The sequence below is a fragment of the Scomber japonicus genome, chromosome 7 (assembly GCF_027409825.1).
Source record: "Scomber japonicus isolate fScoJap1 chromosome 7, fScoJap1.pri, whole genome shotgun sequence".
Classification (NCBI taxonomy): domain Eukaryota; kingdom Metazoa; phylum Chordata; class Actinopteri; order Scombriformes; family Scombridae; genus Scomber; species Scomber japonicus.
The window spans coordinates 21,342,147-21,367,273 of NC_070584.1; the positions used below are offsets into that span (position 1 = coordinate 21,342,147).

The following is a 25,127-nucleotide window of genomic DNA, read 5'->3' on the forward strand; positions in this document are numbered from 1 at the left end:
GTGTTATAGGACAAATTCACTCAAAAATGCCATAAAAGACTTTCAAGAGAGCTACTGGCAATGCCTGGTCTTGAATTTCTGTGTGAATTTTGCTGTGTGGTGTTATTGGGTATCGTAGATGGTTTCTCTTGACAGTAGACTTAGTGAACCAGAATTGAATGCAGCCACATGTATGCTGTGTTTTGTTAGGAAACATTTGTCTGCAGGAATTCTGGGAAATGTGGGAACCCACAAACTGAAGAAATAGAATAGGCAGAATAGGGGAGACACAACACTACAATAAAGCACACAGTTTAATGTACATTATTCATTTTCATTCATGTACAATTATTTCTACTGTTAGAGGCTCTGACTTCACATCCTCCTCATATTAACCGAATGACATCAGACAGAAAAAATGCCATCTATTACAGATGACTTAGAGAGAAGGAGAACAAAGTTCGCACCCTGGCTTCAATTTAAAATGTTGCAAATATACTCTCCCCTTGAATCCACCACATCCCGCTGAAATCATAAAAAAAAGGGAAAGAAATACTAATCATGACTTCTGAAAAGTCAAGTACTTTGAATAAACATCTCACAAGAGAAAGTGAAAATACAAAATGCAAAACAAACAAAGACAAAAGCAAAAAAAATAAAGTCAAGTAAATATATGACATTGAAAAAAGTGATGCATAAAGGAATTTTTAGAAATAGATTAGATTGTGAGTATGCCTTAAACATTGACTGACTGTACACAACTGTTGTCAATCACGACACTTTTGTAAGGATCATAAAGTTTCGTTTAAACTGGTAGATGGAGTTAAGTACTTAAAAAGAGAAGCCATGCAAGACAACTGTAAATATGACTTTCTTAAAAACAACTCTTCTAATGTCCCTCTGCCTCTGAATAATGAGTGTGGACAGCATGTGTGAGTGTGTTTGCATGTTTACACTGTTTGCAAGTGTGCGTGTGTGAGGGTGACTCATGGCTGCTCCAATGCTACCCTCTCCTCCATTGTTCCACCGTTGGGATGACTGGACCGACTCCCACCACAAACACAATGGGAGGGAGAATTTAGGAGGCCGATCGGGACTATTGATGATTCATATGTTTATATCTCACCTTCCTAACTCAACTCCCTTTTCAACCCACCCGTCTTCCTCTCTACACCCTTTAATAAAAAAGGATGTGTCTCTTGTGTGAGTGAGCACTTTTGTGTGCCTTGTCAACACACAGTATACAACAGTTAATGAAGTAATGGAAAACACCATTTTGAAAAACACTTTTAAGTAATCCAATTTACTAAGACTGCTACAGTTTAGACATATTAAAAAAATCCACATATAATATATACAGTATGTTTCTCTTTCGTCACCTATTTTCTCATTTCCCGTTTTTCCCAGATTGCCATTTGCCTTTCAACAACACCCAGAGAAGATTTATGATCTTGCTGGTTTTAATTACACATAATAAGATAAACAGCTAGATGTTCAGTAGTCTGGAAATAATTGCAACACATGCCAACATATAAAAACAGCAACTGCAAGGTGAAGCTTAATGGCAGGGGCATCAGAGGTAGATGGTTCTAAAGATCATTTTTCCTGCTCCCACTACTCTTCCCTCTCCTCATTCCAGTTGATTCATTTTTGGCATCTCAATTATTTTGACTTAATTCTTAATAAAATAAGTTGTTTAGGACTCCAAACTAAAGGTTGTTACTTTAACTATAGATGACATATCCGTTTCTAAGAGGATATTATTGTTAACAATCTGTCTTGAGTAAACGCTGTGTAACTTTATACATATATTTAGTCCATCCACCTGATAAAAGTGGAGCAGGAAGGAAAATGCCCATGACGTTTTGAAATGTGGCCTCACTGTTTATTTTATCCAGGGACAGTTTTTTGGGGGGATCCAGACAGGATTTTGTGCCTCTCTGTCTCTTTTTCTTTTTTTGTCTCTCTGCATGTAGTGGGAATGGCAAAAGCAGAACCGAGGGCCATTAAGTTGAGGAGGAACTGTATTAGAAGTCTTGTTCCCTGGGAAAGCTCCCAGCTGAGATGGGACGGCCATATTGGATAAACAGATGGCTGGGGAGAGGAAAGGACAGGCGAGGGGAACAGAGGTGAAACAAAGAGGGGAGATGAGAGAGGAGACGGGTAGAGAAGGAATGTGGAGAGAGCGGAGTAGAGGGAAGGAAAGGAGAGGGACTAACAAAGAGGAAGAGGGAAAGAAAAAATGACTTGATGTAATGGATGAAGAAAGTGGTAATGGGGGAGAAAAAGGAGAAGAGAGAAATATACTAGAAAGAAAAGAAATCCAAAGGAGCTATTAGAGTTGAAGAAAGTCCAGAAGCAGAGCAGGAGGGAGGTAGAGGATGAGGTAATGAGTGTAAAACATTTAAGACAGGCAGTACCGTGTCTTGCTCAAGGGCACTTTGATAGGAGTGTTAGATGAGCACATTGGCTGAATGTCAGATTTGATATACAAAGAAATTTAAACTCATCCATGAAGTTAAAATTGTAAAAACACTAACGCTAATTTCAATTTATTATAAATGATCCAAAAATCTTCCAATTTAGTGGTCTTTTTTTTCTAATGTAGTTTTTGTCTTTTTTTAATTAAAGAATGTAATTTATTAGTATTTTATTTAAGACAATGTGGTAAACTAATCAGAAAAGATGAGTTTAAATGAATTGAGCTGACTTCTATTTAATAGGACTCAAACACAAATAAATGGGTTTTTTCCCACTCTGTCAGGCAGATATTTTCAATTAAGCCCACTTTTTTTAGTTGACTCAAACTTTAATTAATAGAAATCTGCAACAACCTGAAAATGAAATGAGAGCTTGTTAGGCAGTAGAATAATTTACAGCACTGATACTTGTCTGTCAGTTTATTGGACTTATCTAAGTGGCTGCATGTCAGTCAATCATGCAGAATGACAGATCCCCAGGGTAAGAGGTGGAGGGAGTGGGGGCTGATGCTCACATCGTACACCTGAATATTCTCCACTTATAGATTTACCTGAGTGAATAATGTAAGGTGCTCTGATGTGCCCCATTCTGCCCTACTGCATAATCCCCCTTCTCCATTCACCCCCCCACCTCCATCTACAGCCATAAATATTACATGAATTTACTTTGGAAAAATTAAACTTGCACAACCCACCTGCCCAATTCAGACTGGAAGATCTTTTTCTACCAATCTTAGTTATCCTCCTCATACACGCACACATTTTTTTTCCATGACCTATCCAGGAGCAGTTTAATTTTCAAGGTGCAACCAAGTGTGTGTGCATGCTTGTGTGTGCTAGGACGGGTGTGTGGGGGGGGGGGGTGTATTTCCCCTGCCCTGCTTTGACCGGTGATTGCACCTTTTCTTTTTTTCTTCACACCCCATAACTGAGTGGAAATTAATAAGCCGTTTTAGGCGTGATCTGTGAACCCTGGGAAGTGGTATATCTAAACCACTCTCCACACACACACATACACACAACCACACACACAAAGATTCAGAGCCTCAAGCTGCAATGTCTGTCTTGTCACAGAGGTCAACGATGCCCCCACCAACACCCTCCCCACACCCCAATCCTGACAAACTGCGAGCATGATGGGGTTGGCGGCCGCACACAGTTGGCAGAGATTTGTAACTGTGTCCCTGGTCCATTGCATTTGAATTATTCTGCAGGCTGTGCTGCACCCTCCCAACACACACATATACACACACACACACACACACACACACACACACACACACCATAACATGCCTGCTTTACATTAGTTGGGAAGTAAGAAGGTGTAAAGAACACCGGGAAGAAAAAGAGGGATGCAGAGAGGAGACAGGGAGCTACAGAAGGAGAGAGTCAGAGAAGAGTTAAGGCTGTGACATGAGATTGAAACTGAGCAGTAGAGAGAGAAAGAAAGACAGAGTGAATGATTTAGAGTGAGAAAAGACTTGGTGACCATGAGAGAAAGAGAGGACAGACCCAGAGATGGAGTCAGAGACAGAGAGAGATGGAGAGAGTGAAAAGAGATGACCATGAAAGGTAAAGAGAGATAGAAGGAGACAGAGAGAAAGAGAAGGAGGTAATGAAGGACAGGCAGAGAGGGACAGAAATAGAGGAAGAGGGAAATGAGGAAGAGAGGAAGGTGGGGGGGGTTAAATAGGAAGATGAACAAGGGGCTGCAAGAGGCAGCGACCAAGGGCAGGAGGAGGAGGAGGAGAGGGGGCATGGTGAAGGACAACAGGGGGGGTGAAAAGAGGACCAGTAGGTGGGGTGGGGGTGTAGGGGGGGGAACAGGTGGAAGGTTAATGGGCCTGGAGCGGATCCACCAGACGCTCTTGGGCTTGATATATGGGCCCGGGGACTGGCGCGGGGCGTAGGCTTTCAAAGATATATTATTTCATTTGAGGAGCAGCACCATTCTGGCCGACAACCCCCGCACACCCTCACCACCGTTTCCACCAACACCCCCCACAGCCCAGCATTTGTCCAGTGATAGATGACACCCCCCACCACCACCACCCCCCCAAGACACACACATGCACAAATACACATACAGTACCCCCCCCCCCCCCCCAACATTCCCATTGTTCCTGTACAATTCTGTGTTGTATTCAGTCGGACTCGTTTAAATCTCCACTGAATTGAGCTTTTTTTTTACAATGTCTTTCTTTCACCCTTCCTCACCCTCCTCCTCTCTGCTGTCAGTCTTTCTCCCAGGCTGCAGGCAGGTCTTACGGCTGCCTGTGTGTTTTTTTAAGTTGCTATTTTAGTGGTAACAATATCTGTTTGATCAGTAGCGCTGGGTAGGAGCAGGAGTTTGGGGGAGTTACAGGGGAGGTTGGTGGGGGTTCACAAAGGCCTCTTTTCATTCATAAATTATTGACCATCGTCCAAGACATCACTCTCCCTTTTTCATAAATACTGTAATAGGCCTCCTTTTTTTTGCTCAATACAACCAATACAAAAGTGGATTTTTGGAACAGTTTTAAAGAAACAGTGTGTGGTCAACCCCTCCACTCCCCCCCAAAAGAAAAAAGGTGCGTAGATCAGAAATAACAGAGGCTGTACCTGGAAGGCTACAGGTGTATGCTGATTGTTTCCATGCTGTTGAAGTGTCCCTTTGCAAAGCACTGAAGCATGTATGCAGATTTTGAATGTGTCATTATTCCAGTGTACAAAATGGCAAGATGGCAATTGCAGACATGTGAAGCTTTAGTGTGAAGCTCTTAAGTCTGCACTTAGTAGGCTTTCTTTAGTAGGCAACCACAAATCTCACAAAAATTCAAATTTCCCAAAGTCTTCCTCTGATCCCCTGATGGCTTGAAGATACAAGCTTTCCAAATACTGTAATGGTCCCGTAGGTACAACCCCAAGGGACTGCAGGAGGCCGGAAGGAAGAACAGGAAACTTGTTAAAAGAGAAGATTTAAAGTCGCCCATCCCGGAGGAGCGGCAGCTATAAGGAGACGACGGGGGTTGGGAGGTTTTAGCATGTGCAAAGTCTGCTCATCTACTTGTTGCTTTGATGAGGGATGAAAGGCTGTCATGAAGTACAAGTTTACAGAGCTCTGGGCAATGATAGACTCAACTGTCCTCAACAACATTTCCTCTTCCTTGTGCTTTTTCTTCATCACTCAAGGAATTTTTTCCCCTGATTTATTAATTTATTTTTTACTGTTTCAACATTTAACTTACATTATCACTCATTCTGTGAGAGCAGGTGCAGGGTGTGCTTATAGACACTGACAAGACATGTAACTGAGGGGGGGGGGGGACTTGTTTGCACCATCCAGCTAAACCTGTGGAGAATTTGTATTTTTAAACTTCCATCTGTATCTGCCTTTCTCCATCTTAGCCCCCTCTCCAAACCACAGCTAATGAAGTAGCAAAGAAAAGCAAAAATTGCCCCCACCTCCTCCTTAGTTTTTCATTTTCAGGCAAGTTAACACAGCCTGATTCGCATTTGTGAGCACTTTGGGCATTCTGCAGGAGAAAGAGCAGGTTGTGTTTAAGTCTTGTTTGAGGACGATCAGGGTAAAAGCCTTTTTTATTGGCAGGTCATGCTCCTTGTTAAGACGGTGACGCAGGTGACTAGACTGTGCTGTTACACTCGCTGGCCCCGAACTAACACACTTGTTTCAAAAGTCGGCAACAGCCAGTCAAATCAGCAGGGAGAGAGAGAGGGCAATTGAAAGGCAGAGAGGAAGTAGGAATGAGAGACAAAGAAAATGGGTAAACAAAGTGGATATGGGGGACTTGATTTAGTTGGCCAGGCTGCTAACAAATCAACTCAACGGCGTGCAAACACTTCATACACTCCGCCAAAGTACAAAGTAACTTTCTCCCTCTCCTCTCCCCCTCTCTGCTGCGCTTATAGTTATGAGCCGTGTTAAATCTACAGTTTATGCAGGAACCTTTCCAAAGTGCCTCCCATCAGAAACTTTGCAAGCCAACAAAGTGGTGCTTACAGTTCACTTCTGAAAAGGACAGATTAGACGTGATTCTTGTAGAAAAGTATTGTTATTTGCAGACAGGCTGGGTGACTGAGGGTGGCAATATGTTGTCAGACCAGTGGTAAATATACAGACAGAAGTGCCGGCATTTTGCTTCTAAATAGCTCCCGGCTATTGGGTTTCCTGGAGGTTAGAGGGGCCGAGGTGTGGCTGCTGCAGCCTTACGCCGACCCTCAACCTCTAAACTAAACTCACCACATTGAACTATGCAAACCTGTCAGCTAATTTATCTTACTCTCTTAAGCCTGCCTGCATCTCATTATTGTAAAAGACACAGTTTAGAAAGTATAAAAGCAAAAGGCACAAAAGAAAAGCACAAACAGGATATCCAGTCTGACTTTCAACAACAACATTTGTTTATATTTAATCATACAGTATATTGAGTCAGGATATAAAAAACAAGCATAATATTTTTTGTTATTGGCCCTAGTTTAAATAGTATGATAGAAAGCTGAATGATTAATCTGTTACTAAAATCACTAAAGCCTTCCTGTCAAATTAGTTAAATGTATAGAGAACAGGTTTAATATTTATATTAGCCAGACATTAATCAATTCATTTGTGAACCATTTTATCAAATACATATATGAGATAAAACAGTTGCATATGTATAAATACAACGATTTTATTCCCCAAGCTGTACTCTGAAACACAATAATTCAATGGGCCTTTCAAGTAAGTAAAAAAAAAGACACAGATTGCCCCTTGCTTCTTATGTTCCAATGTTGCGTGGCCTCAATTATCTGCGTGTAATCTGGCCTGCCTAGATGTTGTGCCTGTGTCTGCCGCTTTCGTCACTGGGCTGTCAACAGTTGTCCTCCAATGTCTATTTTCGATGCTTATTTATGGCTTGCCTATTCTGGACAGGGAGTGGGGAAGCTTGGGGGCTCGGGGTCCAGTAGACAATAGATAAGACAGTAGAGAAGCAGATTTGGCTGCTTGCCGGCTAGTTTTACACTTAAAGAGTTGACGGGTATTTATATTCAACTGGTAAGGCAGGTGATTGAATTTGCACATAGGAGTTTCATAGGTGTAACACTAGACATTGTGGTGGTGTTGTGACGACAGGCGAGAAATTTCAATAGGGCTGCACGCCAAACAACGACCCAGCTGAGAAAATGGCTTTAAGCACTGCTGGCAAAGTAGGACAAAGACACCTGTTCCCTATCCCTACTTTTAAGCGTTCCTTCCTTTGCTGGTTTTAATTTGCGTCTTGCTCCCTTTATTTCTTTAACACTGCACCAGAACTTTTTATTACTCTCACACCATTCCTTCTTCCTCACCTCTCAATCTGTCAATCTCTTTCTCTATTTCTCCCAAAACGCTGTAACTGCAAATCTGGCACGAGCCACGGATAAATGATTCCATACATGTAAAATAAAGGCATGGCACTAATAATCAGCTTTACAGTCCTGCGTTCTTTTAGGATTGCGCCCTCTCAGAGGGGGATAAAAAGACGCTTTTCAAGCGAGCTGAAACAATGATGAGCAATAAACCAAATATGCTGAAAGGGGACTTGCTGAGAAAGGTGTTGACAATACTGTTAAACCTCCAGAAATGAATTAGGGATGCTGAAAAAATATCAAAAGAGACAAGCTTTTCAGGTGGCAAGCCGCAGTTTCACCTTCCCTTAGGCCAATACTTCATACACCACATGTTGCACTGTGTTTCCCATCAGCAGCAGTACCGCTACGCCACATACAGCACCAGCCGTGCTATAGAGAGATCCCTGTCTACTAATACAGATGCATTCATGGCAGTTTCTGTCAGATGAAGCCAGTAGATGCACTTCAGGGAGAGGCAGGCATCCATCTGTTCAGTAGTGTTGCGGTTTTGATGCTTTGAGTGTTTACGTATCACAGGAGCTCTGGAAATGCTCAGTTAGTTAATTCATGTTTTTAATTTGTGTATTAAGGGCTGTGATCCCAGGGATCTCTGGAGCTGTGCCACATGTAGATGTAGATTCAAAGCTGTCTGCTCTAAAACCCACCACCTATACCCCCATACAACCCCTTATCAAAAAAAGGGCCCATCCCAGCGTGTCAAACGCTAATGGGAATCTGTGTCTCCCGCCCTCTCAGACAGAAAGCATCACTGCGTGAGTCTCTGCATTTTAAAACAGCTTTGGTCTGCGTTAAGGTATATTGCATATGTGTATGTCAGTATATATGTGTGTGTGTGCGATAGTTAAGGAGGACTGTCTCTACTGTTCTGAATAATACAAAAGGGGGAAGCCTTTAGCCTGTTGTCTTCTTTGTCTCCTCTTCTTCTGGTCTTCTCTTCCCCTTAACACAGCAGACAGCCAGACAAGGATTATGGGGTCATTTCCCACTGTCTGTCAATGAAAGTCACACACACTTATACACACACACGCACACATACATACGCACAGTCGCACAAAAACACACATACACATGTGTACATGCATGCATGCACATAAATCCTCTCTCTCAGGTCTGACAGAGTCATGACCGTATAATAAAATGAATGCAAAACCACACTTGTGTGTATGTAATGGTGTATGTGTAAGTATGCAGCATGTATATTACTGTCAAGCATTTGTATGTGTGTCTCTGTGCAAGTGTGCAGGTCGGAGAGTGTGTGAGAGTGTGTGTGTGTCTGTGTGTGTCTGTGTGAGTGTGTGTGTGTGTGTGTGTGTGTGTGTGTGTGTGTGTGTGTGTTTGAGAGGAGAGAAAGAAGGAAGGGTTACTTTTGGGAGATGCCATTCCCTTGGCTGCATGTGTATTAGCGGCCTAATGTTCATGTGAATAATTGATTAGGGCCTCTCTGTGTTTTTGATAATTAGTTGATAGCTTCTTAGCTCTAAGCCCTGAGATTTCAAGTGTGTGTATGTGTGTGCACGTGTATGTGTGTGTATGTGTGTGTATGTGTGTGTATGTGTGTGTGTGTGTGTCTGTATGTGGTGGGGTGCAGGGTAGGTAGTCTACTTCTGAGGTATCCTGAAAACAATAGTGTTCAAAGAAAAATAAGCTAATTTCCTCTAAGCCATTCGCTCATGGATTAACTTTCTTCAGAAATGAGGCAACAATACATACATTTCTTTCTCATAACCTCATTTTTTCTGAAGTGGTCAAATGCTGACTATAATTTTGATTCCAAATGTTACTGGAAACTTTGGATTTTGCACATACTACCTAGTAAACAGACTAGCTTTGGTAGAAAACAATAAACATTGCATGTATGAAAAGGTATCTATTGAAATTCATGTCTGGCCTCTCACTGGTCCGATCTCTTGCCTTATTGATTTTTCTATCTTTCATATGCTTATGCATCAAGTAAAAACAGCATAGGAAAGTTTGGGTGTGCTTAGTTCATCCTCAAATCCCCGTGCTGATATCAGACAGAGAGGAGGGTTTGTTGCCATCGTCAGCGACCTTGAGAAAACAAGACGCTCTTCCCGCTGTAACACACAGACCCACAGAGCTACTTTGTTTTTTCGTGCCTCATGAATGTAGTGCCACGCTCGTCTTGGAGTCTCACAGATGTATGTGTGTACATTTGTGTATGTGTGTTTATGCCTTACCCTCAGATACCATGATCCACTATTTTTACACCTAACAGCTATTTTATCAAGATTATTTTTTTCTTTTACCAGATGTTTGGTATTTCATTGTTAATACATATGAATGAAGCACACAAATTACTTATTACACTGGTTCACTATAGGCAGCAACTGCAGTTAGAAAATGAAAATCCTGTGTCTGGCCTCGCCACAACACACCAGACTATAAAGATAGATGTAGCATGGAGCCGGTTTGAAGCCCAGAGTTGCAGTTTACAGTCAGCACCATCCTTTCCATTTAAAGCCAGGACCTTCCAAATAAGGAGTGTGTGGTGTTGCCTTTCACATGTTAGAAACACGACTTGCTTTCTTGGAAACAGTGGTGCACAGTTTGGCTTATATGAGCTACTTTAGCTAAATTGTGCTAACATCGCAGGTATAAACTTAATGAAATATTGCAACAATAACTCAGTGTGAGGCCTGGAGCTGGGGAGAGCAGTAGGTGAACAAACTGTCAATCAACACCCACACAGCAGACATCAAAGACTACTATATATCTTCAAATTTTATTATTGGAGTAATTATTTCAAAAATGACCACCAGCACACTTATTTAAATTAATTTAGTGATTGAGTTCATTATGACTTGTTAAGAAGTTGAGTCCATTGGACTTAGGGATCTAGCAGCCACTCTGCCCAGGCAGAGCAGGAAGACCTTATTAGGCCCACCTCTTATTTCCTCTTGTCTCGACAAGGGTTGGGACAAAAGGAAACTGTATGGGATGAAAAGACTAATGTTGAGGGGGGTCAATTTGGAAGGAGGGCATGTCCAATCATAGGGTGGATTTTTGTTTTTCCTTTTTAACACAAGCCTGGGACAAGAAGAAGAATGTCAGGATGTATAGACGGATGAGAAGATGGGAAGAGGGAGAGAGCGTGTCCAATCGACAGCAGAGTGTTCTCAGGGTCAAAGGTCAGCCTCCAGAGTCTGTTAATGCAGTCACCGTGGGAACCGATCAATCTCAGTGCCTCAGCAGTATCGATCAGACGTGGGCACACGCACATGTGGACACACACTTAGACACACACTAGCATTCTCTCTGACAAACACACAATGCAGCATTCATTCCCTCTTAGAAAGCAGTTTCTGCTCTCACTCCAACATACAGCGAGTACATCAGGGTATGCAAGCAATGCAATGACAATGCACCAACACATAGACACACAAAACAAAATCACTTCGCTAACAGCAGGAAAAAACACATCTTTTTGTTAGTTTTTGGGCTATTTTAAGAAAGCGAGACATATTTAAGCAAACATTAGTATTTACTAATACTGAAAAGAAAAATTCCATCTAAAATATCCTCATAATTCTAAGGCATCACAACCAGGAAGTAACATTTAAAAAGCCAAATAACATATTTTTATTCAAGGGCATTCCACTGCCACAATTTTAGTAAACCAGGACATAGTTTCTTCTCACATTCTCAAATGAGGTAAGATGTTTTCCTGAAGTTTTGTTTTGTTTTTTGTTGTGTTTTTATCATTTCGGTGATGAAACACAATCTGTGTCCTCTAATGCCAAAGATAAAAACAGTGTATGAGTTCTGAGCTTCCAAATGGCCCTTAGGTGACAACACAGAATAACGAAGTGTTTAAATGCATTTGAATGGCTGTGCTCAGCACTAAAGAATTAAGACCTAGCACTGCATCTAATACAATATTAAATATATCTTCTGTTGTATATAAACCAATTATTTGCCTTAGGTTTAAGCAGCACACATCCAAGGATCACTTATCTTCATCTGTTGTTTTTTAATGTTTGGGCTATTGATAAGATAATCTTTAAACCTCAACATTTTCCAAAACACTGATTTGTCACATATTAAACTCACTACCATATCCTTGACAGCAACTTTACACAAAAATGTTTTATGTGGAAGGAAATATGAAATGCTCTCTGTTGATTCCCTTGAATTTCTGTTCAATAACTTTGGCATCAAGTAAAATTCACATAACTTTACATTTAATGTGTTCTGTTTGGTGGATGCTTTAGTACCGCTAACCCTGGCAGAGTTGTGTTTTACATATTGTTACACAAATTGATTCTAAATATAGTAATGCTTGAGTTTAATGACTGTTTGATAACATACATAATTGTAAATAACAAAATAAGTTTTCTTGAAAAATAAGCTTTCTTATTGAATCCAGAGAAGCATTTTTCTGATAACTTCTGAACTTTGTCAGCTCACAGATGGCTTGTGGCATCCCTATGGCTGTTTAGGGACATAATAACAGTGTAGGGTTTCTGTGTTCAGTCAGAGATAAACCCACAGGCATTCTCCTCTACCTGATATGATGGATTAGAGATACATGCAACCAAAAAACAGGTGCCAGTGACTTGAAATGTTGATGAGCATGCACGCAATGATATACATATACACAGTGTCACATACATAGATACATAGCATACACTCATGGTACATATTATAGTGAGTCATATCAAGCTGTTGTCAAGCGTGCTAGCTTGTTGTCTTTATGGAGGCACGCATTAATGCATTTCTGAATGCCTCCTTTTTTGTTTTACTTTTTTTCACATTTTTGGCTCTATGTTGGATCAAAAGTCTTTGTCTTCTGAATCCACAATTTTCTGTTTCCACGTACAAGACACTAAGTTTACATCTCTCCCTACCTGCACATAATATATTTAAAGCATTATTTCTTTGCCTGTGACTGTGTTTGATTTTTCATATACTAAAACCTATACTGCACTTTTACTATTGAATGTACTGTACGTTTTCTGTAAATTATTTTTCAACCCTGGTGAGCTCTGTATGAAAACTTGATACATATGTAGGAATACATCTATGTCAATTGACCCAAAGAAGGATGAAACCACTGCACAAGAATAATCATCTATAAGAATGAAAAAGCTTTAAATGGCTATTTTGACATTGTGGCCAACTTTTTGACTGTCCACACATTGACATTCCCTGATTGCTCAGCTCTGTTCACAGTGTAAATGTACTCCCAATAGTACCAGCAGCCTAAAAGTGCATGCAAAATAGCAGGAAACCAACAGGTGTACAAGTGGTAAATAGACTTAGACTTTAGACTTTATTGTCCACAAGAGGAAATTCCTTTCCACAGCATTGTACATATCTGACAATAACAATCCACTATAGCGTTGATACAACAACAACAACATAACGTGACAGACAGCAGTGCTGTTTAAGGCAGCAATGACAGATTCTGGTTGCTCGATTCTTCAACTTTGACTGTGACTGACAAATTTGGTTGTTACTGAAGCTAGCTGCTCAGTATATTATCACTATTATCATTCCTCCTTTCAGCATGTAGCCCCCTCCCACTAACTCGCAGCGACACCTGCCACCTGCTCATTTTCCCAGCATTCTTATCACCCCGCCATCCGTACAATCGAGGCGCAAATGGACTGTATGCCATGATAAACAAGGGCTGCTTTGGGGATAGGTAGTAGGGGGGTGATGATGGTTTTTATTCTCATCCACTTCAGCCATGCACAGATAAGACCAGAACATAGTTTGACACACTTACGCGCCAAGCCCACCTCTTCCCTCCCACCAGGTCACATAGCTGGGGGATTTTGCCACGCACTCTGCTGTTTCTTTCTGATGGTTGCAACTCTATTTGTGGCTTTTTAAAAGTTATGGCGGCCAAAAATGATTTGCAGTAGGATTCGATAGGCACGTGTTGTTTCATTTGAACTAAAAGAAGATACTGAGTCAATGGTCAACTGTTTTTTAGGGTTTTAGGATTAACTTCCTTGTAATTTTGTCAAAACAATAGTAGGAGTAATAAAGACATAAATAGACTGATACTAAGATTTAATCTCAGGTCACCAGAGTTGCATGTGCTTCCACAGTAAAAAGTATCAGCCACTCCATGATTTGTGATATATTGATGACCAATTAGCTGAAAAAAATCCTGTGGAACCTCACACTGAGACTCTTTTATAATTAAATTACCAAACTGAACTGGAAATGTGCTACATTCAAGCACACATAATTAAGTGTTTACAACACTCTAAGAACAACAAGCGCTGTGCTAGGTGAATTAATGCCTGTTCCCAGGTGAATACAGGGCCTGTTTGGCTCAAGGCGAACAGATGCCAAGACAGGACTGCACCAAAGGATGGCTGCTAGAGACACACGAGCATTGATGTCAGCTTCAAACCTCACCTGTAGTATTCGGAGACAGCATTGATTCTTGTCCAGCAGAGAGAGATGGAAAGATAGAAGCACAGCTATTGTTTATGTACAAGTCGTTTGAGGCAGATAAACCCATGGTCTTTGTGTGTGTATGTGTGTGTGTGTGTGTGTGTGTGTGTGTGTGTGTGTGCTCCCCCTGCGTAAAAAAAAGAAGAAAAAAAAAACTTGAATCTCTCCATTCATTAAGGCTCCACAGAAGGAGATTCCATTAATCTGTTCATTAGGCCACATCAAAAATGGAACTACTTATTAAAATCAGATCCAGCTGTGTACTCTCGTTAAAGCCTGCCGTACCGTACGAAGCTTAACAATGCTCGTGGCACGAGACCAAAACCCGGCCACAAGAAAGGGGGGAAAAGATTCTACTGCATTGGCCTGTTTTGACTCAACACACCATGGTAATTGCTCTACTCTTAGCAGGGGGCTATGAATAAACATTACGTTTGTCAGTGAGCATCTGAATGCTCCATTTCCAATTAATTTACATTTGCCCAGAATTGGAGGGAATATCTGCTCTTAATCACAATGTTTTATTTTCTCAATTTCCCCCAAGTCTTTTCTCATTCTCTCATTCCCTGTCTGGCACTTTCATTCCCCCTCTCGCTCACTCTCTTTCTTTTTCTACCTCTCTCTGTGGAAAATCTCATTAATCTCAGCCAGTGGTTTTGAACAAAAGCTATGGGCTAAGCGATTGATCCGGGCATTGATCCCACTCGCCTGAACGATCATAAAGGTGTTAAATTGGTTTCTTGGAGGATATGTATTTTTCATCGCTGGCTGCTGCAAGTAGAAGTTCCTACTTGGAATTTCTTTCTTTTTTTAAAAAACCAAACACTGGTGATGATATTAAAATATTAAATAGATCACACCTTGAAAAGTAGCCTTAAATGTGGATTTTGAGGCCAGTTTGAAGCTATTTCTGGGGAGCATGTTTTCTGCATCAGCACAAACCTTAGAAGCTAAATCCTTGTAATGAGTTTTGCTTCATCCAAGGACAGCTGGAGACTTGGAATTGTCCAAATGTGTACAGTGGAAGCAAAGTAGAAAACTCCTTCATTTGTATTGCTTGAGATTTGTTCTTGAATGTATACAGCAAACCTAAAATTGGTACATAGGTACAATTGGATTATGTAAAAAAAATTGGATGTATCATTTTCACATCAGGTTATGGCTTTCTAACCTTTGAGTTAACCCAATAAACAATTCATTTCAGAATAATGTTTTTTCATGGGAAGGGAGGAACAAGGCTGAGGCCTCTAAACATGAATGTTTATCAGCAACACAGGGTGGTTTCAGTTTACAGTAAGCATACCAGTACTTAAAGACTAAATGTATGCAATGGTTTACCCATCTACGGATTTCATAACCTTGAGCACACTACTCCTGGAAAATACAATCTGCAGGAAAATTCAGGACCCAATATTAACTTAAAAATAAGGAAACATGTCTACTTCACCTTCAAAGCAGCTAACTTACATTATAACATTTCTAAAGTTTTAGCAAATTTAGTTTTGGTGAGCATAAGAAACAGGAACTGAAAAAAATATGACCTTTGACATAGCATTTTAGATATTTCAGACTGTTCAAGGTGGCAGGTGCTATAATACATCAGGCCTAGTACAAATTGCAATGTACTTATAATTGACAAAGTGCAGGCAAATAATTACATATTGTCCTTAATTTGGGTTATCCATCCAGTGACATGAAGAATGATTTATTTATAGGACCTAAATAAATATGAAGCTCTCAATAAATTAACTCAGTGTTGTTCACTTTGTGTATTAAAAGGCAAGGCAAGGCAGCTATATTTATATAGCACATTTCATACACAGGGGCAACTCAATGTGCTTTACATAAAAACAAAATTGCTTTACATAAAAACAAAATAGTAAACAGTACAAATTTGAAACGTGAAAACATACAATTCCAAGCAAGAAAATCAAATTACAATAAAAAGAAAACAATGTAAGAAAAAAAGAAAGAGAGAAAGAAAACAAAACTCTAGATTGAAATAGGGCATTACAGACCACCACTGTGCTAGGAGAAAACAATGATACAGTATGAACTAGTATTGCAGCATTAAGACATTACTGTTACTCTACATTATACTGACTCATTTTTGACTCATACTTAGTTGAAGTTAAAAAAACACTTTTTAACTTCTGGCTGGCTGTGCAAAATAAGGAAGTGAGGTAGACTCATGTGGCTTCAAGGAATAAAGGACATGACAAGTTTGTTTCCTTGTGAGTTAACATTGCTGGAGACCTTAAATTAGCAACTGGAAGTGTTATCTAAATTTTCCATGATCATGTGGTGAGATAAGAATTAGTCAGCTAAATAAATCACCAGTTTTATTGCTCTTGTGGCTTTCAACAAACTGCTTATTTGACCTTTGTAGTGTCATATTCTAAATAAAATGGGGGGTTGCAATCAGCCATTGGCAATCAGCCAACGTTTTACAGACTATATAGGCTATATTTTTATATATATTTGAGATTTGCCTGCATGAAAACACAAGCTGAAGAGGTCGTTGACTCTTTGTCAGAAAGTTCATATTATCAGAGCGAGCAGGCAGCAGATTTTGTAGGATCAGGCGCCGTGAACATTGCTCGTTTGACAGAGCAAAGGAAGAGCTTGTCAGGGAAACAGCTCGTGTCGCTGGCACTTAAAAGTTCAGCGAACTGAACCTCAACCCCTGGCCTGCCCTGTCTGGCTGTCACCAGTCCCTCTCTTCCAGGCGGGTGTCCCTCACCCTCATCTAGGCTCCTATCACCCGCCATCTTCCCCTCTGAGCTGCCCCCCTTTGATGACCCAGGCCTCTTGTCAGAGATGAGCTTCCAGGCAGGCAGATTGAGGACAACCCTTTGATGAGAACCTTAACACTTGCCAGCCCCGCTGACATGCAGGGGGGTCTTTTGAAGAGCCTGGGCCTTACATGTACCCATCCGTTCACACACACACACACACACAGTTGCACGTGCTTCCATGGTCCTTAGATGGAGAGACGAAGAGAGGAGGATTGGGGCACAGTATAGAAAGACCCTTCCTTTGAATACCATCTCTGCTCTCTAATGGGTTTAATAAAGGCATTTGAATTTTGCTTTCGTCCTTTGCTTGAGACGCCTCCAGTGTGGGACCACAAAAAATAGATTCATAAGAAGGATGAGGAAAGAGACAACAATAGTCCACAATACTGTCAAAAATGCTAGAAAAGGTCACAGAAGCTTGTTATATTTTGTCATTTTGTCCACTGATAAAAGAGGAGTGGCAGATGTAAGGCTTGGGCTTGAGTTTCTTGCAGCATAATTGTGCCTTAGAGTGCCAGGGAACGCATGCTGTGTTCATTATTTAATAGAGATAGAATAGTTTTGGTTGAGAAGTCAAAAATACATAAATAACAAATAATTTAACAACATAAACATCTATAAGTTAGATATAAAAGTTAGCAAAAGGTTTAGCTTATTAGAGCCACTAGCAGCTGTGGCCACAGATAATCATAACGAGGCAGGCAAAGTGTTCATGTCCTACAGCAGGATGTGTCACTTGGCTTGCCATGTCTATGTTATGGCAGACCTACTATTATGTCTTCCTGAAAGGTATACAGACACCATTTGACACCAATCAACAATTTCCAGTCATAACAATCCTAATCAACAAGCAATATACTTCAGATTTAGCCACGGCCAGCACCATGCCAGGTTGATAAAGTGTTTGAATTTTGTTGGAGATTTGGTTGTTGATATCAAATTTGAACGTGAATTAACTGCAGATTTCAACAAATAGATACCTATACGATATCCAGAAAGCCACATGTGCAAAATGACATTCTTTTCAACAGTGCTCATGCTGCACCTGCCTGTGTCGCAAAGTTACAACATCGATCCACATTCTTCACCCTTCAAGCTGTCGTTGACTTTGGCCATGAACATCACAGACAGTTCTCACAGACTCAAAGAAACAAAGTACTTCACAACATCACAAAACCACAGTGTGCCCAGAAAGACACATTATTTCCAATGATACCACAAAGAGGACAATGTTTGTTGATAGAAAAAAAGGGGGAAAGAGAGGAGAAAGAACTTCTCATACATTTTCCTCATTCTTTCCCTTTCAATGTGGCCTTTTTTGTCGAAGTGTGGCTATGTGGACTAATTATTAACATAGACAGCCATGGGAATAGAGCTGCAGTTACAATAGAGGGGGTTGTTTTGGTGCACACAACCACCGTTTGACCTGTGTCAGTTTCCCAAGCTCACCTGGCAGGACCCTGGGATCCAGCGGCTGGCATTCAGGGGGAATAAAAAAAAAAACTGGCTACTTAATCATTATCATGTGTGGAATCACTCAGAAACTGCTGGCAATGGGCAAACAGATAAACCTGGCAACATTGTTAAATCAGGCACGTAGCAAAGTGTTTAACTGTGTGTGTAAAGGTTCACATGAGAAAGCTTTAGTGTGTACAGGGGACTTTTGAGCTTTGTGCAGGGTTGAAAAAACAATGCCCGTTGTACGCAACAGATCAATAGTGATTGACCTGTGAGCAAGCTTACCTTGCAAACAGCTGCCTGTGATGCTTACAAGCCTGGGCTGACATAGAGCTTTACTTTTTGTTTTGAGGTTGACGCAAATGGCCCCAAATTACATGTGATCCATATTAGTCAGTTACAAACTGTTGTCATAGCTGTACAGAAGATCTTATGTGCTTTTTTAAATTATTTCTAACCAGGTGGACGACCAGATGAAGCTTCTGCAGAACTGTTGGAGTGAACTTCTCATTCTCGACCATGTCTTCCGGCAGGTGGTACATGCCAAGGAGGGCTCCATCTTATTGGTCACAGGCCAGCAGGTGAGTTGATGAAACACACCCCAAAACATATTTTCCTCTTACTGTAGCTTCACCCACCATGCATGAATTGGTCCTCGGGAGACTCCGCAACACCTCAAAACTTCCGCTAAAGCATTATTGATTGCACAGCATGGCAGAGAGATTATGCTTATAGATATAAACTAATGTCACCAGAATAACCCCTTAAGCATTTTTTTTTCTCAGTGCATCAAGAATCCAACATCAGATAAATAAAGCACTTGGTTACACATGCTGCAACACAGTGAGTGGGAGGACAGATAAATAATGTGGCTAAGTGTGTTATGTTGTTTTACTGGGAGGAAGTTGATGGGAGCTGATGCCTGAAGCACTAATGGGGGTCCTCACAACATCAGGATACTATGATTCTGTTTTTGCTGCATAAACACACTCACAAAACACACTGTCAAACTGTAAACAGACAGAATATTGGTGCAAAAAAAAAGAGAGTACACATGCACTCTTACAGGTAGGGATACACACAAAGGCATGAAACTGCTCATCATGAATATGCCTCTGACTAGTGGCATGGCTGTCAGTGAGACGAGAGGTCATAAATTATTGATTGGCTGGCTCACCAAAACATTGCTCTTCAACAAAATGCTTTGCAACAATAGATGCTGTTATAAATATTGAAGCAAGGCAAGTGCGTGTGCACCATATACAGGGAAGTCCTCTTTTAATTCCACAATTCTGACTGAAGAGAAGGTCAGGGTGAGATTTACAGAGGAGGCGAAGAAGTACTACCTTCTGTGAGTAAGCAGTATTATTTCCAGTGGTGAGTAGTAGCATTAAGGAGTCTACTATATGCTCGAACAGCTAATTAATGTTAATGTCATATTAAAATTGGTTAATGTCTGGTCAGTGTCACCAGATTTCAAGGAGTAGTGAGGTGATGAGAAGGTGAACAGGTTAGGAGAAAAATAAATACGAGGAAGAAGGGAGAGCTCAAGAGAAGGGGAAAGAGTAAAGGTAGATGTACTAGGGGTACTGTAGCTGGCGGTGGAGAATGTGACAGGTGGGTGGTGAGGAGGAGAAAAAAAGAAGAGAGAAGAGGACTGAGGAGGGGACAACATTGAGATGGTAGAAGAAAGTGAGAAAGAGAGAGCAGAGTGTAGAGAAAAGAGGAAGACAGGAGGTAGAGGCAAGTGTGGAAGGAGAAAAAGAGAAAAAAAAGGTAGTAATAAAGAAAACTGAGGAAGGTAAGGAAGTGCTGTCATGAATGAAGGAGGAGGACATGATGAGGCAAAGAGGAGGAGGAGGCAGTTTGAAGAGACCAAAGCAGTAAGGAGGGGGAGGAGAAGGAGGAGGGGCTGATAGTCGGGGGGTTGGAAGGGTGCAGGACGGCGGTTTCGTTTGCATACTTTGGTTAATGAACAGCTGGTCTTGGAAGGTGGGGGGAGCGGGGGCAGTAGAAAAATGTGTGTGTGTGTGTGTGTGTGTGTGTGTGTGTGTGTGAGGCTCTGAAACACTTCATTATCTCCTATTATTCTCTGCCTGGCCAGGGGTGACAGCACAGCGATAACACCAGGGATATTTAGAACACAGTAGCAGCATCACCCAAAGCAAATATTACACGTACACACACACACACACACACACACACACACACACACACACACACACACACACACACACACTCACACAAACACACTCAAAAAATCACATAATGACTGTTTGGAGCAACGTACTGCGCTGTGCATTGACCACATTGGTCTGTAATGTGCTAATAGCTTAATTGTGACAATATGCTCATCATATTGGTCTATGGGATATAATGAGAGCTTGAGGTGTGTGAAGCCAACTGGAGGTTTTTTGTCAGGAAATGTCAGCAAAGGTCAGAAATAACATTGTGTATCTGAGAGGTCAAATGTTTGATCCCAATTAAAAGAAAATAAAAACTTAGATCAGGTGTTCAGTGAGAGAGTTGTTTGCGATGAAATGTGTTTGGGTTTTTTTTACTCCCTTTTGTTTCCGTTATAACTTTGTTTGAGTTGAGTTCAGCATTTCCTCTGAGTATTTTTTGGTAGCTCGATGATGGTGCAAAACTCTGACTTTAGAAAGAAGTTTTTGCTGCTGATTTAGATTTATTTTAGTTTTACACGGTTAAAGTTATCTTTCCATGGGCTAAATTAAACTTGACTGCTTAGTGAAGCATATGTGTAGTGCATCATTAACCAAAAAATGCTTCCATTCAGGACATAAAATAAAGTCAGGCTTTAGTAAGTCCATCAAATGCCCACATTATTCATTTATTCTTGCACTGAGCGCTCAGAGACTCTGGAAACCTTCTGGTCCAGTTTTGCATGCGTTTTGTTTTGGGGTTTTTTTTCAATTTATTTTTCAAGTGGATAAGTCCACTTCAGTCCACTATCATGACAGAAGTTTAAATTGATAATGTTTGCATTGTTGAAATGATATCACAATGACAGACACTGACACTTCTTTTAAGAAAGAAGATTTGTTCAGATGCAGAGTTTGGATACACATTTCTCCTACTTCACTTTCAATCATGTAACTTATTTGCTCTGTTAAACATATGCTGCACTCATACTGACCTTTAAAAAAAGAAAGTCATGGTTCTAACAGATTTATTGTTACAGCCTGTCATTTGCTTTCACTTGGTCTTATTTCTTTCACTTGCAAATTATTCTCTTTCCTGTCTTCCTGGCTTTATGTATGTCATGTCACCAACAACAGGCCAAGATGGCCATGAGTGTTTTCAGTTTAGGGTGGAAAAAAAGGAGACTTGTTCTCTGTCTTGTCACAGGATCAAACGTAAAATGAAGCTTGACAAAATGCATGCGAACATAAAATGACAAAGATTGGACTGAACTGTTGAATGATTAAGCAAGGCCTTGCAGCTTGGCAGCCAGATTCCAGCATGGAAATCCTGATATGTTGATAGCACAACGCTCCTGGTGTACATGAAATTCAAATGATGTAGAAATGCAAAAAACGAAAAAAAGACATGGCAGGCATTCCTCGGCCAGTCGCACATTTCTCTACTTTAAACAAGGTAAATTATCCAGCCTGTCTTCTACACACACATCAAAGCCCTCTACGCATCAAACCAATCTCACCATCCATATCCATCTTTAATGTTCAGCAAAGACATATTCATGATGGGATAAGATTTGAAGGTTTATTCATATATTTACTCTCTATGTCTCTCCAGGAGGGATAATAAAGTAGTATTGATTGATTGATTGATATGCAGGTCACAAGGGTTAGTGCTAAGTCTGCTATAGTGGCATTATAGCATTTTTTCCCCTCTCTTTTTACTTAAGGCTAGGAGGCAATAACCCAAGGCATCACCATCAACAGTCCAATCCTTCAATGAAGTTATTTCATGCACAGTTGATTTTATGTAAATTGATTGACACCTTGGAAGGGGGGGCATTGTCACTGCTTTTCACCTAGTCATAACTCTTACATTCTCGAAGGTGGGAAGAAGAGAAGAGGGGCAAAGCAGTTAGGAATGCATTGGGAAAGAAAGAGTGGTGTAGTAATAGAGATGGTTGGAAAGAAAAGGAAAGACGCAGTAGAGGAAGACAGGAGAAGAAAGGAAAAACACAGTGCATTGTTAACATTTACTTTACTTTTTAACCTTCCCTTTGTCAGACAGAAAACAGGCTCCAATCATCCTATTTACACAAATTCCAAATCCACGGGTGTTTTTAATTGCAAATTGGAGCTCCTAGGGACCCTCTTCCTCCCTGAGCTTTAGGAACTGCGCACGCCAACATCTACCTTCCCCTGGAAACCCTAGCACAGTCAATTATGGTAATGAATTGTCAATAAATATAAAAATTTAATACGGTCCTGCTTACTGTGAGTGGCAGCTAAGGACTTGCCTCCCAGACAAATGTGCTGCAGCTGCAGATATGAAATGCACCTGAAAAATGGTTGTATGTGTGTGTGTGTTTACGCAAGTGGGTCGGATGTCTGTCTGTCTATCTAGCTATCTATCTATCTATCTCTCTATCTATCTATCTATCTATCTATCTATCTATCTATCTATCTATCTATCTGTCTATCTATCTGTCTGTCATCTACCTACCTACCTATGTACCTAAACACCCACCCATCCATCCATCCATCCATCCATCCATCCATCCATTTATCTTTCTGTCTGTCTGGCTGTCCTTCCGTCTGTCCGTCTGTCTGCCTAACTAGTTTTTGTCAGATGGAGTTGAAGTCTCATGCTCTCTCTATATGCCCACAGCATGTTTTCATAAAATACTGTAAAACTGCAAATAAAAACACTGCCTGAAGCTGTTGTTTTTACACATCCATCAGTGTCTTGCATTCTGACAGACAGACCAAAGCATTTTACTCCATCTTACGGGGGCAGTAGAGCAGGTTCAGGAATTTGTAATTACATTAAGCTTGTGGTGATGTTATGTTCATGTCTTTTAGAGTTGTTAAGTCAATAATGTTTGCACATTTTTTAGATATATTTTCATCCATAAAAACAAACATCCCCAAAAAACAAAGATCCACCATTATACACCTTAACCAAGCAAGAAAGACAAAAAGTAAGACAAATCATTACTTTATTAAGAGAGCTGATATTTCTCCACTAACCAGACAGTTTGCCCCGGTTATTAACCACAAAAATGTAGCAAAAAAGCATTTAACATCTATTATTAAAGAGAGAGACATTTGTGATACCTAGAAATATTACTTTTTGTATGGTCAATTTTAAAATTAAATAAAAACTTTCACAGAACCTAGAAAAGTAATTTGGATTTTGATGTCATCCCACTGTACAATGCAGAAGCAAACTATGATGCTAGATTTTTGTTTTTTTGTTTTTATTGTTTGACTTATGCATGTCAAGTTCTCATAATATGTCCATGAAAGCAGGTATGTAGACTATCACATCCAGTACTTTTAAACACAGTAACTTATATATAAGTGGCTAGTATAGCTGCTATCTGGACATCGAATCTAACAGCCATTAATCAATGAAGGAAAATCTGCATTTTATTTCATTTGTATTTTGACTTTCCTATCAGAGTTAAATTAATGTCAAAGCTACTCTGTAAACAAGTTGTTTCCTACCTCTCTGTCTCCTATTGCAGGTGGACTATGCAGTGATTGCATCACAGGCAGGAGCCACCCTCAACAACCTGTTGAGCCACGCCCAGGAGCTGGTTGCCAAACTACGCTCCCTGCAGCTGGACCAACGGGAGTTTGTCTGCCTCAAGTTCCTGGTCCTCTTCAGCTTGGGTGAGTCTCTCAAAGCTCATAAGGGCGAAAGTTTGACGAAAGTTGAAAAGGAAAGTGTGGTTAATTGAGATAGATCTGCTGGTTCACCTGGAACCTTTTAGAAAACAAATTCCAGTTTGGTTCTTGAGCCATTGTTCCTGCCTCCCAAAAAGTCCCTGCTCCCAAGGTATAGTTTTTTTAGTGGAACTGCGAAATACTGTTTGACAATCAAAGAGATGCAGGTGATGCAGGAAAGCAGGAAGGATGGAAGACAAAGGAAATGGGAGAAAGAGTAGGGGAGCAAAACAGATCCTGGTAGTCATAAATAGGGGAAGAGAGAGATTAACAGGGAGAGGGGGAGGAAGAGGGAAGTGACCAGCAGTCTGTAAGGGACAAACGAGAAAGTGAGGGTAGGAGAGAGGGAACGGGTGCGAGGGGAAGGAAGGAGTGGAGGAATGGTCTTGTTCCAGTAGAGATGGGGAGATGGCAAGCTTTTACACACAACTACATATTTTACCTGCACTTGTAATGCAGATCTAAATAAATGCCCAATAAGTTTAGTTTTTTAGGGTTTTTTTTGTTTTGTTTTGTTTTCAGTTGTTTTTCATAGACAAACTTGTTTTCTCTTTATTACTTGTCTCATATGTATTAAACTATTGGCAGTGCCAGCAGCAAACTCACTTAATCCTCCTCTGTCTTTTCTACTTTATGGTTCACAAAGTACTGTTAAAGGAGGCAATACACCAATATGAGTTGGGGATGTAAAATCA

General features: G+C 40.6%; 1 protein-coding gene across 1 annotated transcript in view; it reads left to right on the plus strand.

The window, feature by feature from the left end:
- The window catches only part of nr5a2 (nuclear receptor subfamily 5, group A, member 2), a 68,870-nt gene that overhangs the window by 21,144 nt on the left and 22,599 nt on the right, over positions 1-25,127 (plus strand). Inside the window, exons 5-6 of the mRNA XM_053322486.1 lie at positions 19,003-19,122; positions 24,231-24,378. Of these exons, the coding sequence (XP_053178461.1) occupies positions 19,003-19,122; positions 24,231-24,378 (268 nt within the window). The remainder of the gene's footprint in view (positions 1-19,002; positions 19,123-24,230; positions 24,379-25,127) is intronic.